The sequence below is a fragment of the Plectropomus leopardus genome, chromosome 19, assembly GCF_026936395.1.
Source record: "Plectropomus leopardus strain MGB_pleo_1.0 chromosome 19, ASM2693639v1, whole genome shotgun sequence".
NCBI classification, from domain to species: domain Eukaryota; kingdom Metazoa; phylum Chordata; class Actinopteri; order Perciformes; family Serranidae; genus Plectropomus; species Plectropomus leopardus.
This window is the reverse complement of record NC_142194.1, coordinates 21720444-21745183: the sequence shown is the minus strand read 5'-3', so window position 1 is coordinate 21745183 and position 24740 is coordinate 21720444. Positions and strand designations below refer to the sequence as shown.

At 38.3% G+C, this 24740-nt stretch overlaps 1 protein-coding gene across 1 annotated transcript in view; it reads left to right on the top strand.

The window, feature by feature from the left end:
* Positions 1-24740, top strand: part of snx29 (sorting nexin 29) — a 179102-nt gene that overhangs the window by 24980 nt on the left and 129382 nt on the right. Inside the window, exons 12-14 of the mRNA XM_088070391.1 lie at positions 1599-1662; positions 2281-2409; positions 18594-18679. Of these exons, the coding sequence (XP_087926517.1) occupies positions 1599-1662; positions 2281-2409; positions 18594-18679 (279 nt within the window). The remainder of the gene's footprint in view (positions 1-1598; positions 1663-2280; positions 2410-18593; positions 18680-24740) is intronic.

Here is a 24740-nt window from a genome sequence, read left to right as displayed (position 1 = left end):
GTTATGCTCTCTGAAGTAGAGAAAATATTGTGTTTGGAACTGAAAATGATGGACCTGTTGGTCCCATGTCCTCAGTGGATATGTAACATAAAAAACACTGGTATAGCTTAAGTTATAGTACTGTATGAATCAGATTTTTTTGTGTGATTTAGTCTTTTTCTCTCCTTCTCCTTTGGATTTCATGATGTATTTGCAGGGGTGGGTTGGGTACTTTGTTTCTTTTTATGCCTCTGTGCCGGCATAGGCCGGAGGCATTATGTATTCGAGTTGTCTGTCTGTCCATCTGACACATTCTTCTGAATGCGATATCTTAACAACAGCTTGAGGGAATTCAAATTTTGTACAAACATTCACTTTTTTGGGTCATAGGTCAAAGGTCAAGTTCACTGTGATCTTAAGAAAAACTTGAGAGATTTTTTTTTATTTGACACAAACCTTTGAGTAGACAAGGATGTGCTGATTAGATTTTGGTGGTCAAAGGTCACCGTGACCTTGCATTTGTCTCATTCTTGTGAAAGTGATATCTCAAGAAAACCAAGGGGGAATTTCTCCATATTTGACACAAACATTCACTTGGACTCAATGATGAGTTGTTTAGAATTTGGTGTTCAAAGGGCAAGGTCAGTGTTACCTGGCATCTATTTCATTTCATTTCCAGTGAAATTCTTTCAAATTTGGCACATACATCCACTTGGACTCAAAAATGAACTATTAGAATCTGGTGGTTGAAGGTCAAAGGTCAAGTCATGGTAACATTGTAAAACATGCTTTTGGCCATGACTCAAAAGCTCAAGAAAATCCTCAATAACTCAAGGAATCCTAAAGGAGAACAGTTTCTGTATTAGTACTAATTACTTATACTATTACTAATTATCTTTATACTTCATGTGTGTATATACCAACAATTTCTATATTTGTGTTTATTTGCTAATGATTTGTGCAATTTGACCGCACTGTCAAATGAATGCTTTAAGCAAAAGTTTGTACTCCTCATCCATCTTCTACTTGTTGTAATAGTGAAAACTAATAAATATATTCTCCTAAAACTTTTTTGAGGGGAAGCACAATAAATATGCCTGGTATTGGTAATGAGATGTAAAAAGGTGATGGTTTTCTTGTCCTTCTGTTAGCTGCACTCAACCGTATGATCAGCTCAGTGGAATAATACTCTCCGCTTGCTGCAAATGAAACTTTTTCAGCTGACTATAATTCACTTGTAATTGTTGTTGTGAGTTGGGGTTTCATATTTTCTTGATATATACTTTTAAGGATGTTATAAGTAATTTCCTCCCTTTATCTTGGATGAGTTTCTTTCTCCAGGGTTTTTTTTTTTTAGTCGCTTTTTACTTTTCTTTTTTACTGTAGCAATAAAAGTGAGCCAGACAGATATTCAGCATAACTTTTGTCATCTTAAAAAAGGAAAAAGTAGATTTTATCAAAGCAGTTCATCTTAACAATGGAAGTGCTGTGTTAAAAGTTGGATTCTGTTATTTCTACATTTGAACACTGTACGTTATTAGTTTTGGCATATTGCCGTGTGTAGTGTCTGTGTGTGTTTTGTGCATTTGAAGTCTCACTCTGGTGTCTCTCCTCTGCAGTGGAGCTGCGTCAGGCCATTGTGGCCATGATGAACAGGAAGGACGAGCTGGAGGAACAAAACACGTACGTTACGTGATATATTCTCCTTATCTGCTGCTCGCAAACCCCCAAACACACTTACACGCACACATTCACGCTCAGACTGAAGGAAGATATCAGATGACCTCTGTGTATAAATTGTGTCAGCTTGTTTTCTTTTCATCCTGAGACGAGCATTGGTTTTGTTTTTTTGTGCTGACTTGGGGGCAGGAAAGTGTTTTGTTATGTTGTGTTTTAAACGTTAATCCACCAGAGATTTGTGATTTACGCTCATTTAACAGCTGCTTAAACGGATCGCTGTGCAAACTGCAAAGCACAGTTCAATAAAAATCTGTTTATGCTTATTTGCCATTAATCATAAATAAATGTGAAGCCTCTGCCGGGCGGTATTTAGATTTTAAAGATAAACTGCGATTTGTTCTCGGAGCGATGCATCACAGATGTGCTGATGATTTTTTTTTTTTTTGTATCAGAGCTGAGTGTGCCTGCAATTAAAGGAGCTTCATATTGTTTATCTAGTCCACTGTTTATGAAAATGACATCACCAGAATGTTAACATTTAATAGGTCTAAATCTGGAGGAGACAAGAATGTTAATGGGACAGCATTTGGTCTCCAATGATCTGCTTGATGTGTTTGACAGGTCTCTCCGCAGTCTGCTGGATGGGGAGATGGAGCACTCGGCAGGCCTGAGGCAGGAAACTGATCTGCTGAAGAGGAAGCTGGCAGAGCTGGAGGAGAGACACACAGCCAAGGTCCAGGCTCTAGCCAGGTAAGAAGCAGCTGGGACGTTTGGACGTTAATATGATCATTTCTGCTCGGAATATGGGAGATTAAAGATGCAAAGAAAGATCTACTCATTTTATTAACAGTTAAAGTAGAAATAAACATGTTTTTTTTGTTTTCGCTTTAACCCTTAGGGCCCACTTTGATATTACACACACTTGTATCGCTCTGCGCACAAAATGCACTTTTCAAAATCCAGCTTTAACAAATATAAAACATTAATATTATGTTCTACTTTCATTGAGTTACTATTTTAACCAACATCAGTTCTAATTATTAATATCAAGTATTCATTCAGTCATTCAGTCATTCATTCAGTCAGAATTTTAACCCTTTAAACAGGACAGGTTTTTGTCATGTGTCACTGTGTTTTTAGATGAAAGAAAAAACACAAAAATGAATAATTTTCAATATACGTTGAATTTTTTTATCATCACAACTGTGATTGGCAGAAATATTGATTTTAATACATTATAATGTTTAGTGCAATGGCAAATGCTCACACCGCTCTGCATACAAATTGCGCTTTTTATAATCAGGCTATAAAAATATTCTACGTATATAGTATATGATTGTCTACTTTCATTTAGTTTATTTTTTTTCACCATCAGTCCTAATCATAAATATCTAATATTATTTTTTTAGAATTTAAACCCTCTAAATGCTAGGTTTTTGTCATAATGCCACTGTGGTTTTTTAATATGCTACATGCTAAGTAGATGTTTTTTGATGATCACAACCTAAATATGTCAGTGGTTATCAGCAACATTGATTTTTATGCATTTTTATTTTTTTGCAGTGTCAAATATCCACACTAACACTTTGAGGTTTTGATTTCCTACTTTCATTTAGTTCATCAGTTTTTTTACCATCATCAATCCTATCAAATATTAATTAATTAATTATTAATCTGTTTTTTAGAATTTTTTAGTATTTTAGCTAGGTTTCATCATGATGCCACTATGTTTTTAGAATAAAAACAAAATACAAATATTAAATTATTTCCAGTCTACTACATGCAAAGTAGATTTTTTTTTGGTTGGATTATCACAGTTTGGGATGACATGCAGCAAAGGGTCATGGGCTGGAGTCAAATGTGCGGCCACTGCGGCCTTTATACATTGGGTGCCTGCTCTACCAGACGAGCTACTGGGTGCCCCGATGTACGGTCATTTTAAAAGTTTCCATGAGAGAAGAGTCGGAGAAAATCCAGTGAAGAGGCAGTATATCTGGTGTTCAGCAACACAGCTTTTAGTTTTAGTCTGAGTGAGAAAGTTAGCTGTATGTTGTTTCTATAAGCTGAAAATGAGTGTGTCGCTGGTGGGAGGATTTTTTTTTCCAAAGCAGAGTGCTGCAAAACATTTGAGAAAAGCCAGAACTCTAATTATTTGACATTGTAATGATTGTTTCATTGCTTCTGACCATTAACTCATCAACCCCCTGCAGATACATGACGGTGGGACTTTTTATAAGCACGGCCATCCAAGCATTTAGAAAAGAGCTTTCTCACATCAGGCAGTTTGACTTGTTATAGCAGGAAATGCACACGCAGGTGGCCCAAATAACATCATCAATGGCTATCTGATTACCGTTATTATTCCAGCAGGCACACCTGAGTTAAAGATGACGAGCCAGTTTGGGAACTTTTATCTCGTATGTCTCCCCAAAGTTTTTAGTTAGTAAACATTGTGTTAAAGCTGTAATAACTCAGAGGACCTCTGTGTCTTGTCATTAAAGCTGCTGATTGTGCCGAGCTGTGCCTCTGTACCTGCGGTCGCTGCATCAGTGTTTTACACATAATCACAGTAATTACCACGACATCACCTAATGGCAACAGCCTTACTCAGACACAGGAAGGAACTATATTTGTGCATCTCTCACTGTTAAGCCTCCACCTCCAGCGCAGTCCACTCACGATGAAAAGTTTCAGAGGGATTTACTTTCAGAGAGAGACTCTGGTTTTTCATCGCTGTCTCTCCCAGTTAGCTCCTGGTTGACAATTCTCCCATGTTTCTTTAGATTTCTGATAACTTTTCACACATTCTTTTCTTTTTTGATTATTACAACCTGTTTACGGTACTTTATGTGACCCCTACGACTCTGAAAGTCTACTGCAGTGACGTACGGGCCAAATCTGGCCACTGATAGAGTGCAAGGTGCCCCCCCAGCCATTTTCTTTTCTCATAAAATCAAAGATATGACCTAAAAGCCTAGAAAAGTAATAAAATCTAAGAAATATCCTAAAATCCTAGAAACGTCCTAAATTACAGAAATATACAAAAATCCAGTAAATAAAAAAAAAAAAGAAACAACCTAAAATCCAAGATACATTCTAAAATCAGAGAAATGTCCTCAAATCGTCGAAATTTCAGGAAATCTTAGAAACGTCATGAGAAATGTCCTAAAACCTGATAAATTCCCAAAAATCTTAGAAATGTCATAAAATCCAAGATATGTCCTACAATCTTAGAAAATGTCCAAAATCCTAAAAATGTCATACATTTAAAAAAAAAAAAATCGAACCAAATTAGTCATATTTCAGTCAGACAACCCATGTTTGAAATGTTCATTCAGAGTTTAGAGTTTGTTGTGTCTGGACTCTAGGTTGTCACTCCCTGCAGATACTTGAGATATTGCAGAGTGATGATTGAATATCTTTAGGTGGATGCTGGGGTGGCGGTGGGGCGGAAACAGCAGGCAGCAGTGGCACTGACAAGCAGAAGAAGAGCTGGGAAATTTTAAATAGACCGCCAAATTGGGAGGCTGTTTTGTCAGTGACATGTGGAGTGTGAGATGACGTGTGTGTGTAGGAATCAGAGCAGCAGGAGTTGACTGCCTGAACTTGCCTGCAGGCATTGCTCCATTTAACATAAAAATTCCGATGCAGTGTTATTAGCGTTCTTCAAAAGTCACCACAAGTTTTTGGAATGCAGATTTTTTCTGACTTCATATAGATTTCAAAACCTCCTGTTACTGAGGGCTGAAGGTTAGCGAGTATGCAGAGGACAAATGTCACAACAGTTTTGTCCTCTTTGTAATGTGCTACATTTGCTTCTCTAAATCACACTCACACACACTTCTGTCCCCACAAGTGACCACCGACAGTCTCCCCTGAAAGTGAATTGCATCACCTCAGCATTGACAATTGATTGCCTGTGTGCCAGAAGTCTTCAGTCGAGCCCTGAGCCCTTAAATCGAGGATTAGTCATCCTCCAGCAGTCTAAACAGAAAGCCGCAGCAGGACTGTGTGCAGATAGTCGCCTCCTACAGTACGTCAGGCTACCAGCGATGATCGATGCGGTGACTCAAGTTAAGCGTGTAGGGACGGCTGGAGCTGATGGGTTTGCAGGGTGGTGAGGACAGCAGGGCAATTGTAATGTTTTGCATTTTTGATGTTCACGCAGAAAATTTTCACCGTTTAACAGCTGGATCAACACTGGTTTCCTTGATCAGTGTTCAGACACTTTTTGTAAGTATTTAAACCGCTGAATCTTGAGAAAATTGATTTCATTTTTTTAAAACATGGGTGAAAAGGTAATGAGCGACAAGAAATCACCTGCAAATTGCAAAAAAAAGTAAAAAGTGACAAGACTATGACCTGAAAATTAGCTAGGGGTAGGGCTTGGCAGTATGGCTTTAAAATAATATTGTTATATTTTTAGTCTATATTGAAATATGTATGATATATATATATCAGTATTTAGAAATCTCATCTAAACTATTGTAAACTGCTTAAGAAATTATTAAACTAACTACAGTTTAAATACACTTAAGTTACACTTACACTTACACTTACACTTAAGTTAAGTCAGTACAGCCATAAAAGTCCTAGCTTTTAAGCTTTTAGCTTTTAATTCTTATAATCATATATTTAATGTTTTGTTGTAATGAATACATATGTATTGTTTAACAGAGTAGAATTATAAGAATATTACATTATATTATTTTATTTTATTATTAGATATTTTTATTTTTGTAGCCCTGTTATTTTATCACTTTCTTAAGGTTATTTTCTTGTTTGATTTTGTTTTTTATTTTCTTTTTTTGTGCTTATTTTCAGGTTATTTTGTTTTAACTTTTTAGTGATTTCTTGCTAATTTTAGGCCAATGCCCATTGGGGGTTTATTAAATAATATCAAAAAAATGGGAAATGTCCAGAAAACTGTGTTATAACTCTTTTATTTATAAATTTAAAATTATGTTACAAAATTAATTAATTAATTTAGCATTTTCTGAAGTTTATTTTTCTCATTTGTTTTTGTTTTTTACTTTTCTTTTTTGTTTCTTGTTATTAGAAAGCTAGCTTATTATTTAGAAAACTGTACTTATAATTATGTTGCAAAAAATATATATGAATGTGTGTGTGTCACATTTATATTTTTTTTGCATTTTCTTTTTTGTTTCAGGTCATTTTCTTGTAGCTCCTAATTTTTGGGCTGTTTCCTCCCAAGTTGCTCATTGCCTTCTTTGCATGTTTTTGAAAAAAAAAAAAACATGCCAATTTGCTCAGGTTTCGAAGAGGTAATAGAGCTGAGAGAAAGAGTGTAGAAGCAGCAGCCTCATGACTGCCTCACAGTGTGCTTTTCCACACAAAGCTTATTCTATAGTCTGCTGCTAAATCTCAAGTGCTGCTTTTCCTTCTCAGCCAAATCTGTCTCGATCAATAGCGGCTATAAATACCACTGAAGGAGCAGCTAGCCACTGAATGAGGGCTGGAAGCTGTCAGCATCATTCAGTGAAAGAGGCTACTGGCAACGGTTGCTATGAATCCCACAATTCTTTTCACTCGCGCAAAGGGTGAACCGGGAGTCAGTAAACCTGACATAAAACGTGACGGCGAACAATAACATCTTAACATTTGAAAAGACAGTTGGCTCGCCCATTGACCGACGACTCGCTGAAGTGCTTTAAAGCCTTCCAGTTAATTGCAGCGTTATTGAGACGGATTGTGTAATCTGCACTAACTTTGACAGGAATCACTTTGCTGAGTGCAGAAAATTCTCAGGTTAAATGTTTATCTTCAGCACCAGATGGTCCCGCTGTTTGCCGCCAGCTTATTTTTCTGCTCCTCCTCGTAGTAGTACAGCGCCCAAACCTGAAGGAAGTGCCGTGTGTGTGAGTGTGTGTGTCTCGAGCCCGGCTGTACATGGGGGTGGCAGAGGATGAGCGAGCCGCCATAGATAGATTTCGGCTGACGTCGACTCCGACAGAGGGGAGCGGGCTAAAACTAGCCTGCTGCTCACTTAGTGAGTTACTCATACATAAAACTCAGATATGCAGCAGGACCCTTACGCACACACACATCCAAAAATAACATGCATAACAAGTCTTTCACTCACATGTTGACACATCGCAGCCCACATCCTCACTCTCAACTTATTGCAGGTGGTAGAAATCCAACGTACATACAGTAGTCATGTATGTTTGTATGCACAGGCTGCCTTAAACCAAACCCACCAATGGTGTCAAATCTAATATGTAATTCCTCAAAGTATTTAAAGCCAACTATTCAAATTATTGAATTTTCTGCCAGTGCTTTCATTACATACAAGTTTATCGTAGAGCACTGATACACAAAATCTTGGCCCTGTTAGTGTGTTGGGCCCCCAGCCATTTTCTAATTCACAATAAAAAATAAAGCGATTCAATCAGAAATTGTTTTGGTAGTTTAAGTCCTAGAGTGCATAAAACATAATCAAAATAGAGCTAATTTATTAAAAAAAGTGTAAGTGGGGAGTCCTCTGCATCCCCAAAAGAGGTCCAAACTAAGCTCCTGATGTCCTAAAATCCCTCCTGAAATCTTAGAAACGTCCCAGAATCCGAGAACTGTTCTGAAATCCTAGAAACATCCTGAAATCCTAGAAATTTAGTTATATACGAGGAACCTAGAAACATATATAGGGCTGCTGCGACTGGCTCCTGGCCTCCTTCCAGTTTGCAAAAGTCTCCCCCAAGCAAAGCAAGCTGAGTATCTAACCATAAAGCAAGAAATCTCTGTATGTTTGTATATGTGTATGTGTGTCTTTCGCGTATCTCGGGAACCTTTCTTCTGATCTACTCTACGCTTGGGGGATATATTGCTGGGAAGATAAGAACCTGCCTTGATGGCAGCATATGTTGCTCCACAACCTCTATGTACCTTTCAGCATTTATGATGCCTTCACAGATGTGTGAAGTTAACCATGATGCCATGGGCACTAAAAACCCCCCATACCATCACAGATGCTGGCTTTGAACTTTGAGCTGGTAACAGTCTGGATGGTCGTTATTCTCTTTAGCCATGGAGGACACAATGTCCATGATCTCCAACAGCAATTTGAAATGTGGACTCGTCAGACCACAGCACAATTTTACACTTTGTGTCAGTCCATCTAAGATAATTTCAGGTCAGCGGTGTTTCCATGGCAGAGTCTGAACTTGCATTTGTAGACGCAGCTATGAACTGTGGGAAACCTTGTCAGGACACAAAATGTTACTCAGGCTATGTAGTATTAAATACATTCTTATGTGTTAATGTGTAAAAACATTTTGATCAAACAATTAGAATATTTTGATATGTAAAAAATATCTGCGCAAATAGATTTAATTTTGAGTCCATAAGGATATCTGTAGCTGAGCATGACATTTTTGAATGAATAAAAAAGAGTTGCACAAAGGTTTACAGTTACATATTGGTCTGTTTGTGGTTAAAAGAAGTTCACACAGAACTCAATTTCAAGTGTGAATCCCAGATTTACAGCTACAAACCAAATCCAGGGGTACAAATCATACCTTCAAGTACAAATACAATAGCTAATGGAAATGCTCAGAATTTTTTACACATTGAAACACTTAAATTCATTGGATCTAATTGCTTTTAAGAGGAAAAAGTTGTGATATTACAAGAAAATAGTTGTAATTTTACAAAAAAAAGGTCAAAATTTTACAAGAATAAAGTTGTAATTTTACGTGAAAAGGGCATATTACATTATGGAAATTACCATATTGCCAGCAAACTATAAAACAGGCGAGAGCACAGGCAGCGTCCATGGCTTAATATTATGATTTTTTTTCAATATTACGACTTTCTTGAAGTCTAAAAAAAAAAAAAAAAATCCTCAATGTGGCCCTAAACTTGTGTGGCAGTCAGACATAACCTTTCTCCCCATGTATGCTGTTTTTTTAAAGCCCTGCGTCTACGTGATGTGTGTCTTTCACCTTCCTAATGTTGGCACACATTGACACATCTGAATGCATTTCCACAGAATATTATCACACATTTATATTTGATCAAAAACAGCTACAATACTTTTGACTCTATTTTGACTTGTTTAGATTAAGATTTAAACATTGCGTGATAACCAAAAGCCCCCGATATCTCTCTTCACGTCTCACTTTCTTCATCACGCGGCGCCTCTTATTTAGTCACTGTCACCACTAATGATAACAGACACGGAGCTGTTAAAAAGCTGTTGCTTTAAAAATAGATGTCCAAATCCAAATTGGCCTTGCTCTGAATGTCTAACCCTTAAACTCATTCCCTCAAGCATAGCAGTCAAGACACACACACACACATGAGCGCTCTCTTTCCCCCACGACTACATCTTGTCCCCCTTTTCAGAAGTCAGTTGGCATAGCCGAAAGCAGGCCTCTCGCAGCAGGAAGACGGGAAGGCGGCCAGTCGAGTGGGATCAGGCCAGGAAGTGGTACCTCGTCACTGGGAGAGGGGGCGGTTGGACAGGCGGACACACGCGCACACACACATGCACAAAAGAAACGGGAGCAGATGCCTTTTTCTTAGCTGGCAGAGCGTCCGTCTTTTCTCCAGGCGGTCTGGTGCAGCTGATCTAAGACGCGGCGGAGAGAGCGGCTGTGAAGTTTGGCGAGTTTACTTGTTGGGAGTGTTTAGGCTCTTTTCTTTCTTTGGGAAGTCAATTATGTCACTCGGCCCAGGGGGGGCTTCCTCCTTAAGTGCTGAAGTTATGACAACCCGGCCCTGCACCCCTTAGCCTTGATATATATAAATATAAATTTGTGTGTGTGTTTCTGCAGCTCTGAGCATTGAGCCTTTGGAAGTGTGACACAAGAGTGTATGCTTGAAGTTTTTTCTTCTGCAGAGAGGCAGAGCAGCAAATTGCACCCAGGAGCATTACCCAGTGACTGAGCTGTCTGTCTCTGAAGGCGTCTTTGTACTCCTCATCTACTACTTCCAAACAAAACCGGATCATACCTGAAGAACAGCCAATTTAGCCGTGTTTGTTGCACATTAAGATGACTACAGAGCACAGAGATGTTAAAGGAAGGGGAATACCAGAGAAAAAAAGTCACCCTATAGGGCTTCTCTTAGCTTGAGTAATTACTGGGTGTACTTTAAGGTGAGATGCTTGTTTTGCTTCGAGAGGAGATCCTGTCCTGTTTTTTTAATAACAGAGTTCATTCGGTCATGAGAAAGCTGAAAAAGTCATGGAATTTGCAAATAGCAATTTTTAAAGACTACACTAAATATACCCTGAAAGCTTTGGAAACATCATGGCATTTTGTTTAACAAACCTGTATAACAACACATGATGTGTCCAAGAACTATCAGAAATTTGATTGTCCAACGATAAAATATAAAAAAATAAAATAAAAAATTATGAATAAATAACCCCCCCCCCAAACTTGTAAAGAAATAAAACATTTCAAAACTTTTTAAAGAAAAACAAAATCACCAAATTCTTTTCTTTAAAAATTGGCCAAAATGTCACCTTTAAAAAAATCTCCTATTTTTTTTTTTTTTAAGAAAACACAAATTGATGTTTTTTCTTCAAAAATCACAAGTCACCAATATCAAAAAGGTCAAATCTTTTAAAAAAGAAATCCTGCATTCTTTAAAAATCGGTGGTAAATAACAACAAAATATAGCCCTTCAAATTTGTATAATCCTCCTCTAGGCCAAAATAAGTCCCTCCCCTCATTTGATGTACCTCCCCCTTTTTGCACCACCAACTCCCCCCTCATAAATGATGAACAGTCCCTTAATTATACTTAGAAATTCAGTTCTGTTCTTGTTCTGATTTCATAATTTTTTTAAATAGATATTTAAAAAAGCTATCATAACATCAACATATCTATGATTGTTTCAGAGACTGCATCGTCTTTAAAGTCAGTCTCAAAGTCATAGAAAAGTCATGAAAATATATTGGTAAAAATGTGTATGCACCCTGCAATAGTCTCTCCCTGTACTTGCTTTATTTAAAACACACAAACCGAGCAGTCGTCACCAGCTTTCTCTCTTTCTCACAAAATGTGTCTTTATCTCCCAAATGCACACTCTTTCCCGCTCTTTCACCATCTCTTTTTTTTGCACACAGAATTTCTTCAAATCTATCTCTAAGGCGAGCAGACTGTCTTTCTCTCCGTGTTTCTTTTTGCACACAACCCCTTTGTAAATCTCCTTGTACACAAACACTTCCTGCTCGCCTCTCACATGGAAGAAGATGACTTCAACAGTTTTATTAACCAACGTAGTTAATAGGCTTATCCTCAGAGCAGGCGTTTGCGCTAACAATATTTCTGGGTCAGACTATTGCCCTTAATGAGAAAGTGGCCGGTCTCATATCAGCCGGACGAAGGATGCAGTTTTCGTAACAGAGATGCCGAGCAAGGACTTCACTTTGGACATTTAAAACTTTACTGCCCCTCAAGGCAGAGAAGACACTTGGAGTTTCAGATGACTTTCAAACGTTCCACATTTCTGGTGATCCAGCAACTTAATGGATCACTCTCAATTGGAGAGCATTAATAGAGAGCCGAAGCTGCAGTTTCTCGCCACAGTTTTAGGAGAGCAAAATTGGTACAGAGTTGTCAAGCCCAGGGGGCTTTGTGATTTAGATTTGTTTGGTATCTATCATTCAAGCTCTGTCTTTGTACGGATGGACTTGCCGAAGGCACAGAGAAACAGAAATGTAGGCTTTAGTGGGTGTGTAAAAGCATACGGATATTCAAAATGTATGGACATATGCACAACAGTGTGTATGAGAGGTAGTTTACCCAACGTATATATCATCCTTCATAGAGAAATTCAGTTACCTGCGTGGTGCTGAAAGATTTGCTCTGTTTGTGGTTTTCCTGGAGATCAGGGCTCACAGGATCAATCAAAGTGATCACAAGATGACAAACAAGATGTAAAAGATTAAGAAAAACGTCTCCTCAAAATTATGTTTTAGCCATGCTAGTAGAAAGAGGTCGATCCACCTCTTTTTTCCAGACTAATATATTAACTATTGGAGGGATTTTCTTAAAATTTAATACAGTTATGGCTGGGCGATGTGACTTTAAAATATGTCTGAATATTTTTAGGCTTTATCGCCATACACAATATATTTCTCTATATTTTCAAATCTCCTCAAAACTACTGTAGAAGACCCAGATACAATATTATTAAATGAACTACAGTTGAAAGTTAAATAAAATACTGTTATAATAAAGATAAATAATATCCTTTTATAATAAATTAAATGAACTACAGCTGAAGTTAACTAAATACTTTTATAACCATTATAAATTCAAATAAAGCTCTGGTATAATAGTTCATTAAAGTACCGTTATAGTAAAGTTAAATAAAATAAAGGTATGATAAGGTTAAATAATACCACTATCTTTAAAAGTTAAATAAAATACTGTTATAATAAGCTTAATAAAGTACAGTTATATTAGTTTTATAAAGTACTATAGTAAGAAAGTTAAATAAAATAATTTTATAATAAAGATAATTAAAGTACTTATATAATAAAGTAAAATAATGTTATAATAAAGTTTATTAAAGTACTTTTATTAAAGTGTTAAATCAAGTACTGGTATAATGAAGAGAAATAAAATCATAGAATATGTGCTAATTTGTTTTTTAGTACTGGTAACATATAATAATCTAATATAGCGATAATCAATGAATGCTCAATAAATAATCTGAACAAAAAAAGGAGAATTACAGACTCACTTGATCAGAAGAATAAATAATAAAACAATAAGTGACAGTGAAAAATAACAATAAAAAAGGCCTATACTTTTATACTATATTCATTATACTATAGAATTCTCAATAATGAATGTAATCACTATTTGCAGCCTTTTAGGAAAGTCAAATTACCAATAAAAGGATGAACAGAGAAACAGCCTTTGAGCCTCGATGGGATATTTGATGTGGCGAAAGGCATTTTCTCCAAACAATTAATGAAAGCACACAAGATACATGAAAAGAAATGAGTAGAAAAACAATGAAAATGTGGGGATGTTGATGCATGAGTTTCTGTCTGTAATGAACTGGTTAATTGCTCATGGGGGGGGGGGACAAGAAAGTCTGTGTTTGATTTAGCACGTGTGCGACCTGAGGGAAGACGGGACACAGAGGGTGTATTTTTGTGTTTTATCATTCTGCTCTAAAATTGGATTTGAAAATGTAGCGAGCAGGTGAGGCTGTTGTTAGTGTGATGTTCCCTCATAACCTGCAGGACACTTGCTTATTTACACCCCGACAGCTCCGGTAATATCAGCCGACAGCAGCCTGTGTACACTTCCCCGAATTTCCCTCAAGACCGCTTATTTGGGAGATGCACGTCGTAATGTGGGTGTGATCTACACCTGTGTCAAGATTTTGTTTTGTGCCAGTGTGTTTGTATCCATCATCTGGCATAATGATGCAGAGAGTTTTGTCGTCTTGTTATTGAATCACTGCAACTTTCCAGAGATGGCACAGTGGGAGCATGCACGTTTCTGCGCTAGGTGCCCCTGATGTGGTTAAATCGAAGGCTACTCCAGTGTGATTTTTTTTTTTTTTTTTTCAAATCTTCAATTGTAATCAGTAGTTAGAAGCCTGATGTATTAACATCAAGCCTGATTGCTGATTTTTTCCCCTTTAGTGGCTAACGAGGTGACATTTTCTCCAGTTTAAACATCACTCTTGTTTTTCCACATCGACCAGTGTTTTCTGTCTTAAATAATGCAAAAAGCAAGCACGCATTACATCAGCAGAGTGATCAATAATTCAGCAAACTGTGTTCATTATCAGGCTGTTGTAACCTGGAAAAGAAATTAAAGTATTGTTTGTTCGCAGCAGTAGAAGTTTGCTGTGAATAAATGAGTCTCTGAACAAACAGTCGTGTTGCTGATTAACTGAGGAGCTTTTGGGAATCGATTTCTATCGACAGAGTCTCAGATTGCACTGAGGCATTAGAACTTTTGAAGGCATTTAATGGATTATGAGTGTTTAAAAAAAACAGCTGTCTGAACAGGTCAGAAAGGGCTCACAATACATTTTAACAGAGAGTTAACAAGTTGATCAATAATTCTGTCAACCCTGGTTTTTCTATTGTTACTGGAAACATTCCTTTATTTGGACTGAAGGAAAAGTACTTAAACAACACCTTAATGTTGTAGTTATATGCACTCATTGTTTTTTTACACATTAGAAATAAGGAAAACATTGTTAAAAGGATTGAATTGTAAAATAACATATATTATTGTAATAATGCATATAAGGTGCATATCCATCTACTTCATTTTATGCACATTTTCAGTGTTTTTAACATTAAAAAATTGAGTAGAAATGCAAAAATTTGCTAAAATCTTGAAATATTGCAAAAACGTTTCATTCATTGTGGGAGGTGGAAAAAAAGGCAAAAATAATAACAGATTCAGTGTATAAATGATGACATACAATTAGGGCAGGGTGATATGGCTTAAAAATAATTATTTTTAGGCTATCTTGTGATACACAATTTGAGCTACAGTTACAGTGAAGAGAAATTAAATATATTGACTGTCATTTTGTCAAGTTAAACAAAGCACTGCCATAATAAAGTTAAACAAAAATACTGTTGGAATGAATTTAAATAACGTACTGTTATTAAAGAGTTAAAATACTTTAAAAAAGTTGAAATAAAGTTAAATAAAGTACTGTGAAATAAAGTTAAATGAAGTAGTTATAATAAATCTAACAAATAAAATACTTTATTATAAAGTTAATTTAAAGGTAAATAAAGTACTGTTACATTAAATTTAAATTAATCAGCTATTGTCATATAGTAAAAGTTAAAGTACTGTTGTTATAAAGTCAAACAACCTAGTGTTGCAATAAAGTTCAATAAAGTAGCTACTAAAATAAAAAAAAGTTAAATACAGCTCTGTTTTAATAAAGTTATATAAAGTACTGTTATAAAAAAGGTAAGAAAACTAGGTATTGTAAAAATAAAGTACTGTTATAATAAAGTAGCTGTTGTCATAATAATGTTAAAGTAGTTATTGTTCTGATAAAGTTGAACAAAGCTTTTTAAAGTAAAGTTAAAATACTGTTATAATAAAGTTAAATAAAGTGGCTTTTGTCATAATAAAGATAAAAGGGCTATAAAGCTCCATAGAGCAGAATGCAAAAGTAGAGTTGGGTTATAATTGCCTTTCTTGTTACAAGTGTTCATTTGATTGCTACCTAATATAAAAATATTGATTATTGCAGCTTTAATATTGTTATTAAAACGCCGACAAGGACAGTGTAAATACAAAGTGGGCAAATGTAGCTGTGTCAACTTAAAGACTGATTTTTAATCTTGATGAGACAAAGAGCTAAAGTAATCAAGTATTAAAAAGGTAACAGCTCTACATGAAATACTCTAAAAGTACACTGTTCACCTGAGCGCTGCGTATCAACACCACTTCACTCACATTTTGTCAAACGCTGTAATCTGCCTGCCGGTGGAACAACAGACACAAAACTCATTCTCAGTAAAATGAGACGCATCAGAACGTCTGCATATCTCCCAGAGCCCTGACACAAACACACACTTAGAGCGAGCGGCGTGTATTAGCTATAATTTAATCAGGCCGGAACAGCGTCTGGGCTGCGGGTGGTTCTGATAACGACGACGTGGACGGCTCCTCGGAGAGCTCGGCGTGTGGATTCAGGAGTTCTCCCGGCAGGCGCCTCTTTTGTTGGTGGGGAATGAGGGCTGATAAGCAGGGCACCAAAAATCACCCGTGGAGAATGAGGGGTGTGGGGACGGCGGCGGAGCAAGACAAAGGCTGTTAAATTTAACTGCCGGGGGCGTAAAGCCACACTCCAACTCTGATTGATTTCCTCCCCAAAGTCGATGATGTTCAAACGGTTACGGCTTGTAAAGAGACTGCCTCTGTCTTTCACTGTGTTTCTTTATCACTCTGTCTTTGTGTTTGCGTCCTCATCTGCAGTCCAACACACACCGACGCTGCTCTGAGCAATGTACAACTAAAGCCTCACTGGGCCGTAACTCTGACCATTAACCTGCGTTTTTTGGCTGGATTACATTTACAAGTGCTCTTAAACATGCAGCTCTAAAATACTGAACACTGAAATTCAGTTTTGCTCTTGCTTGCTAAACGGAGGTCAGAACACACATTGCTGCCTCTTTTAATATTTAGACATAGAAGAAGACTTTATCATAGAAAGCTTTCTCGGATTCTATCCATACATTAACCTCCATACAGCCTACAGATTTTGATATGAGCTTAATGCAACAATTTTTTTATTCATGCACTCTATTACAGCTTCCCAGATGTTTGTGCGGTGTTTTCCTCACTTTTATTTATTCTGTTCTGAATGTATATTGTTAATGAGATATCCTGACTGTTTTCTGTATTGATTTAGTTTTTAATGCCTCTACATGTTTTCAGTTTGTCCGTCCTATTCTTGTGACTCAAGAATACCTTGAGGAAATCTCTTCCCATTTGGCACAAACGTCCATTTTGTCTTAACAAAGAACTGATTAGATTTACGGTAGATGGTCATCAATCAAAGTTCAAGGTAACTGTGGCCTAATTTGTCCCAGTCTCATAATGATGATATCTTAAGAACGCTTTGAGGTATTGTCTTCAAATTTGGCACAAACGTTCACTTTGAGTCAAGGATGAATTGATTAGAATCTGGTGGTCAAAGGTCAAGGTTACTGTGATCTCATAAAACATATATTTGACCAGAACTCATAAAGTCCTGCGCCAGTTATGACAATATTTCACCCAAATGTTTAACACGATAGCATGATGAAGTGAAATGTTCTAAAAAAGGTCAGCTTAACTTTGACATAATGTTCTACAAAAATGCTTTTCTGTCAGTTACTCAGTGTCATATCTCAAGAACAGAAGGGGAGACACCTGGTCAGATTATGATTGTGACACTAATTTTGAAACTGTATTGATCTTCTGTGCTGCTGGGAGGAAGACATCTGCGAAGCATTGATGTTTTTACAGACATGGAGGTTAACTGTAACTGCAGCTTGACTGGTTTGCAGAGGCACACAAGTGTTAGGTGGTGGTTCTGACTAATAATATTGTATGTTTTCGGACAAAATATCCCTCAGAAGCCTATGAACTAAGAGAAGAACTGCCCCCACTTATCCTTTTATTCGGTCTCAGAATCAACCAGTCAACTTGCTTGACAGGCGGAGGATCAGAGGATTAGAGTAACTGCTTCAGGTACTCCATTTTTGAAGACAGTAACTGTATTCAGAATACCACCAATTTAAACTGTAACTCAATACAATTACTTAATATTTTGTATTTTAAATATGTAACTTAGTTACTTGTGTTCTGTGACTCCCCAGTCCTGTCCACAGCCATTTATCTCCTACACCCAAACTATCAAGATTGATAAATAGTGCCACAGGTATGAGGAAAAATATGTATTTGTGATTTTGGGGTGAACTTTCCCTTTAATATTAAGTGTAAATGCGGTCCATGTGTTCTTGGCTAGACTGGCGTTGTGCTGTGGCCGGGTTGAGAACAGAGTCCAGCCACATCTCCGTAAATAAACCTCAGTCTGACCACCTGGATTAGATTTCAGTTGTTTTTATTTTCACTGTTCCTCAGGTGACAAGATGTCACAACAAGTTTCACACTGTCGCCTCCGACCACACGCTGTCAGGAAACACAGTAAACAACTTCCTGTTATTGGCTTGATGCGGCTCCCAGAGCTGTTGGACAGATAATGTATCTTTTGTCACTCGGTGTGCACGGTCACATCTTTACTGTGACAAACTCAGCGAGCAGATGATTACTGTGTCTAAATGCACAAGTTTAAATGTGAATTACTGTGAGGATATTCGACAGAAAAGGTTTGAAATGTTTGCATACAGTGTGTTGTTGTTTCTTTAATGTGAATGTTCCGTGTGTGTGTGTCTGTTCGTGCAGGGAGAACGAGGTCCTGAAGGTCCAGTTGAAGAAGTATGTGGGGGCGGTACAGATGCTGAAGAGAGAGGGGAGCCAGGGCAATGACGGTAACACACACACACACACACACACACACACACACACACACACACACACACACACACACACACACACACACACACACACACACACACACACACACACACACACACACACACACACACACACTCACACTCTGCATCATTATGACCTGAAATTAGATTTCATATCTGTGTCCCAGTCCATCTATTTTGCTCTCAAACAGAAACGCTTATAGATGAAAAATAAGGTCATCAACTTCCTCCACATCCCAGATCAGTTGTGATGCATTTCTCAGGGGTCACATGACTAACCTCCTGCTTCTTGGTGTCAGCCCCTTCCCTTACTTCTCCTTCTTTTTAGTTTTTGGGTAGATTTTATAACTTTGACTTTGTTTGTGTGTTGCCGGGGGATGTGAGCAGGCGCTCTGTGTAAAGACTGGCGAGATAAGCTCCTGCTGTATCAAAGGCAAATAAAATGAACATGGCAGATTATGGAGGGCCACATAATGGCTAATTGCATTTTTGGGGATAGAAGGCAGAGCAGTTATCTGTGACGCCCCAGAGGGCTGATCTGAGTTTCATTGTATGTGTTTTGGGAGGTAAAGGCATATGTAGAGCTTTGTAATATCACTTTAATAATGTTTTATTTTATGAAAGAGTCATAAGAACTACAATTTGGTACTTTAAGTCTTTTTAATAATGCAATATAAATCCAGCAGGTACTTTTTTATTTATTTAGATATAAGATGGAAAAATCCAGCTCTCTGTCCAAACTGACTCCATTGAAGTGCTGCTGTTACTTTTTGTAAACAAATCATGTAGCTATCAGCTGTGTGCTGGAGATCAGACTGGAGACATATCCATTTAAAGACTGGTGTGTTAACTAATCACTATCTACCTACGTTTGTAACGTTATTTTTTAAATCTAAAAACACACGTTTTATATTGTGATATTTACTGGAAATTCTATACAATATGGCCAACAGCAAGTAACGTTGGCTAAGCTTGTTTTTTAGCAATGGTCATTTACCTCAGCAGAAACTTTCAACTTCCTGGCGATCTTCCTCTGGCCAGCTGGCACTATGTTTAGGTTTTTGTGGTGAAAAAAGTAGGTTTTGTATGAATAATTCCTCATTTCTACTTCATGAGTCAACCTGTGTCCTTCCAGTGCGGGCTTTCAAAGCGAGCAGCAGATATATATAGAAACACAGACGACGAAAGTTAAGCTCTTAATAGCGCTTGCAGCCAGTAAGTACAACACTTTCGTTAGTTTCAAATCCCAAATGTTGTCATATTGGTGCAGTTTCAATCTTTTTAATAGACTAAGTCTGCCATCATGTGTCCTCTCGCCACCCCAGAAAGTAAACAAAACAGGCATGACACGGGCATACGCTGCTTTCCCTCTCTGCAGAAATTTGACCTTGCTCATGTTGCCAAAACTGGCCGCCTCGGCTCAGCAGTAAATTACACACACGACCTGTATGACACTAATTGCTCCATTAATCAGTTTACGATGATATTATATTAATCACACTGTCATATAACATATTACTAATGCAATTTGAGTTGGATTTAGCGCTGTAGTAGGCCACTTTTAAAACTGCCAGAATGTGACATAATGACAAATGCCACCTCAGCCAGTTTGGATAAATCAAACTGGTTTTCGTTAAGACAAATTTGGAAGCTGCATCCGCTGCTGACTAAAAAACATTTGTGATATGAGGAAAGATGAAGTTGTTCAGTATTTTTTTTCTTCTTTCAGAGTTCAAATAAAGTTTTCAGGTGCGTCGTCAGCCCCCTCTTGCTAGCGGAGCGCAGATCTGTGCAAATTGGTCATGTTTAAAACATCACAACAGCCTTGAATTTCACCCCTCTGGTTCCCCGCAATTACTGTGTTCAGTGTCAAACATGGCCGCCTGGCCCGCTGACACTGGTGAGCACGGTGGGGAGGATTGCTGACGATCAGAGGTGACTGGGGGGAGAAAAAGCGATTCCCTCACATGTATTATCAGGGAATCACCATTAGCAACCTGTAGTTGTTTGGTTTGTCATCAGGATGTCCATCATGTGTTTGTGGCTCTCCTCTTGTTTGTTTTTTGCCCTTCTTGTTTCACCGCCGCTCATTATCTCTCTCACTCGTGTTGACTTTTCACTCTCCCATCATTGGTACCCTCTCCCTTTCTCACCCCTCCCTCATCACTCTTGTCTTTCTCTTTCCTTCCATCCCGACAGGCGTAGTAATTCCCTCTCCACAGCGGCGTCTAAATGATTTCATCCTCCCTCGCCTCTGTCTTCTCCTGCTAATGATGTGCCTCGTTCCATCACGCTTTGATGATGACTACCACACTCTGTTGGTGTGTATGTGTGAGTGTGTGTGTGTCAGGAGTAGAGGAGGAGGAATAATGTTTGAGCAGTTTAGGGGGAGCAGAAATCGGGGTAAAAAAGACAGATGAATTTATACGCAAGCGCCCCTTTTTCATGTGCTGTCAGTGAGCGCTCCCCAGGATCAGTGAGCTGCCTTTTTGAAACCCCTCCTGTCTAATGATAGCGCCGCAGACGTGATCTCTCGAACGCTCCTCCGGCGCCGTCAGTCCCACTGACATACTACAAAAGACACTTCTACTTTCCACTGTTTTAGAAGAGTGATAATTATTGTTCTCTGTTCGTTTGGGGGATTTCCCCTCTGTACTTACACGTGTGTTTTTTAGATGAACATGCATGACTGTTCAAATTCATATGTCCCTATAGGAGACAACAGGACTTACATTTACCTTATAGCAGAGATACTCAACTTGCTTTGTTTGGGAGGACATTTCTAGGTTTTTAGGACATTTCTTGAAATTTGTAGCACATGTAGCACCCAGCTTTGGCTTGTGGGCTGTAAATTGAGGATCACTGCTTTACATGCCACATTAGCCGAGCTCCAATTTGTGTAACGTTGAATGCTTAAGTGCTCCAGATAGGTGTATGTACATACATGTGTCATTAAAAGAAGCCATTAGCTGAACCCCAGAGGACTTGTAGTGCACCAGTGACAGTCATGTTTACTGTACAGCAGAGTTAGATGAAGAGAAGTCCTCAGGGAGAGACACTGAGCAGCCTGTGTAGAATTATCACACCCACGCTAACCCAGTTTGAAAGAGTTCTCATGGCTCCTGAAGATCCTCGAAGGTTTGTATAAAAAATCTGAACAAGTTGCTAGTAAGAGGTCAGTGCCTAGAAATACCATCCATCCAATTTTGTCTGCTTATCCGGGGCTGGGTCGCAGGTACAGCAGGCTGAGCAAAGTACTCCAGATGTCCCTCTCCTTAGCAACACTTTACAGCTCCTCCTGGGGGATCCTGAGGCGTTCCCAGGCCCGATGAGATAAATAATCTCTTCAATGTGTTCTGGGTCTGTCCTGGGGCCTCCTACCAGTTGGAAGTAGCCCATAAAACCTCTAACAGGAGACGCCCAGGAGGATCCTGATCATCGTCAACAACCTTTTTTTCCCCCAAAAACGAGACGTTTACCAGCGAAAAAAATAAATCATAATTATAAAAACTGTGACAAAATGTTTGTTTCATTTTCACTGATGAAACGAGACAAGACGAAAATGTCAGTGGTGAACCTGAACATTCAAAATGTGAGAAGAGGACAACAGAACGGTCAACAACGGCCATTTGTTTTATTTTCTAGTGCCGTGTAAGATGGGAGCACCGACTGGCTGTTATCTCCAGTAAATAGTCAGCACCAAATGTTTTTTAGTCTGCAAACACTCACACCAGAGCAGTGTCAGCTGTTGGTACGAGTTATGAGCTGTAGCTCAGCAGTAACTAAGCAGCCGAGTTTTTCTGACTGTGGATGATGGAGCTGTTGAATGGATTTGTGGAGTGACTTAGTTGCAGTGGTGGCTGTTAGTGGTTAGCTATGTTTTGTGTTTGTCAAGTTTTTAGACCATAAATAGATTATGACCCTATCAAACGATGATCTGTGAGCGTGTGCTTGTAAATTATCCCTTAAACGTGTCAAAACGTGTGTGGAAATTATTTGTAGTTGTAGAAAAAAAGTGTCTAAATGAAATTTTTATACCAATTGTCACCTTGATTCTATTTTCTACAACCTATATTTCTCTAATTTTGATGTTAAAATAGAAATATATATATATGTATTGACAAAAAGCACTCTCAACTAAAAGTTGACTAAAATGTCATGATTTTTTGTGAACCGAAACATTTTGAGTTGACCTCTACTAAAATCTAGACCTCAACTATGAAGGATGAAAATAAATAAAATGAGAAACTATACAATTAGTGAGCATTTTTGTCTATGCTAAGACTAAATCAAAAATAGCTGTCAGCGGTTCTACTCCGAGCTCCCTCTTGAGCTCCTCATCGGAGGCGCTGACTCTCATCCCAGCCACTTCACATTCGGCTACAAACCGCCCCAGTGCATACTGGAAGTTACAAATTGAGGAAGCCAGCAGAACCACATCATCTGCAAAGAGCAGAGCAATTCTGAGGCCCCCAAACCGAACAACTTGCAATAAATTTTGAATAAACTCTCGGCAGTGCAATCTGACATTAATAGTGCAAGTCATACTCAACAAAAACAAAAATCATTCTTTCAGCCGCATGCTGTGGTTTTGCACCCAGTTTCATCATGTTGCCCATGTCTCATGAATCTCTCTGTCTGTGACCCAGTCCAAAATGGACGTGTGGAAAATCTACCCTAGTCACTCATGCATTCATTTCAAAAACATAGTGCCAATGTGAATGCAGACACACTGGATCTTAATAGACCCTAGAATAAGAAGCACATGAGCGCAATCAACCCAAATAAAGTGGAGTAAAATGATTATGATGAGGCATGTAGAGGATCAGAGCTAAGAGCGAGGATGCTTCAATCCACAGTGGAATCCTACTCGACCCTGTTAAAGTTGAAGAAACAACTTTTCAACTTTGTCCCCCTTAGGATTCCCAAGTGGTCTTATTTGTACTGCTGCAGAGACAACGGGATGGTGTTCTGTTTTTCTCAGAGTTTGTCTTTTCTTTTTCAAGTTTCCTTAGTTAGTTTGGTTGTTTCATTGTCCAACATTTCCACCAGTGGGGATAATAACGATAAATTACTTACACTGATACTTTGGGCTAGCTACGATAGCTACCGGGGAAAACAAAAGTGCTGTTTTTTTCCATTTTTGGGGCGCAGTGTTTGACGCACTTTGTGCTGTTATTCAAGCCTTTATTTTCCCGGGAGGTTGTTTGTGGCTCATAAGGAATCAGTCTAAATGCAGAGGGTGTCATTGTACTATAGCCATGACATTGTGCAATTAGGGGTGGGTAATATATGGAATATACTCGATGTATCATGCCTTGTTCCCTGTGTGATATACTGTATAAATGACTATGGTGAACGTCAAGTAGAAATTGTCACAGCACAAGACTCTCCTGTGTTTCGGTTCTCTCACTCTCTTCTACAGCTCTCTGACTCTCATAGACACACACACACACACACACACACACACACACACACACACACACAAACAGCAGAGCTTCTGTAGGGCTGCAGATCGTGACCGTTTAGGCACATTTTTGCAACCATTCTGCTCATATCAATCTCATTCTCAGACACAACAGGCAGCTATTTCCACAAAAACAAACTGATAAACCACAGGGGGTTGGGTGATATATTGAGTATACATGATGTTTAACAATAAAAATAAGTAAATGCATTTCAGGGCATTTCAAGGATTATAGGACATTTCTAGAATTTCAGAGGGCTTCTAGTTCTTGTGGACATTTCTTGGACTTAAGGATGATTCTAGGACTTCGGGACATTTCTAGGATTTTAGGATGTTTCTTGGATTTTAGGACATTGGGAGCTTAGCTAGGACTTCTGTTGGGGGGTGCAGGGGATCTTCCACTGGCACTTTTTTGATAAACAAGCTCAGTTTTAATGCTGTTGTATGCAGTCTGGCACCTTATGTATAGTAAAAGTACATGACCAATTCCCAGTGTGAATCACTGGCACCCTATCCAGAGCCAGATTTGGCCCGTGGTTTGTGAGTTGAGTGTCTTGTGGAGTATGTGTGAATGTTTTGGGAAGACTT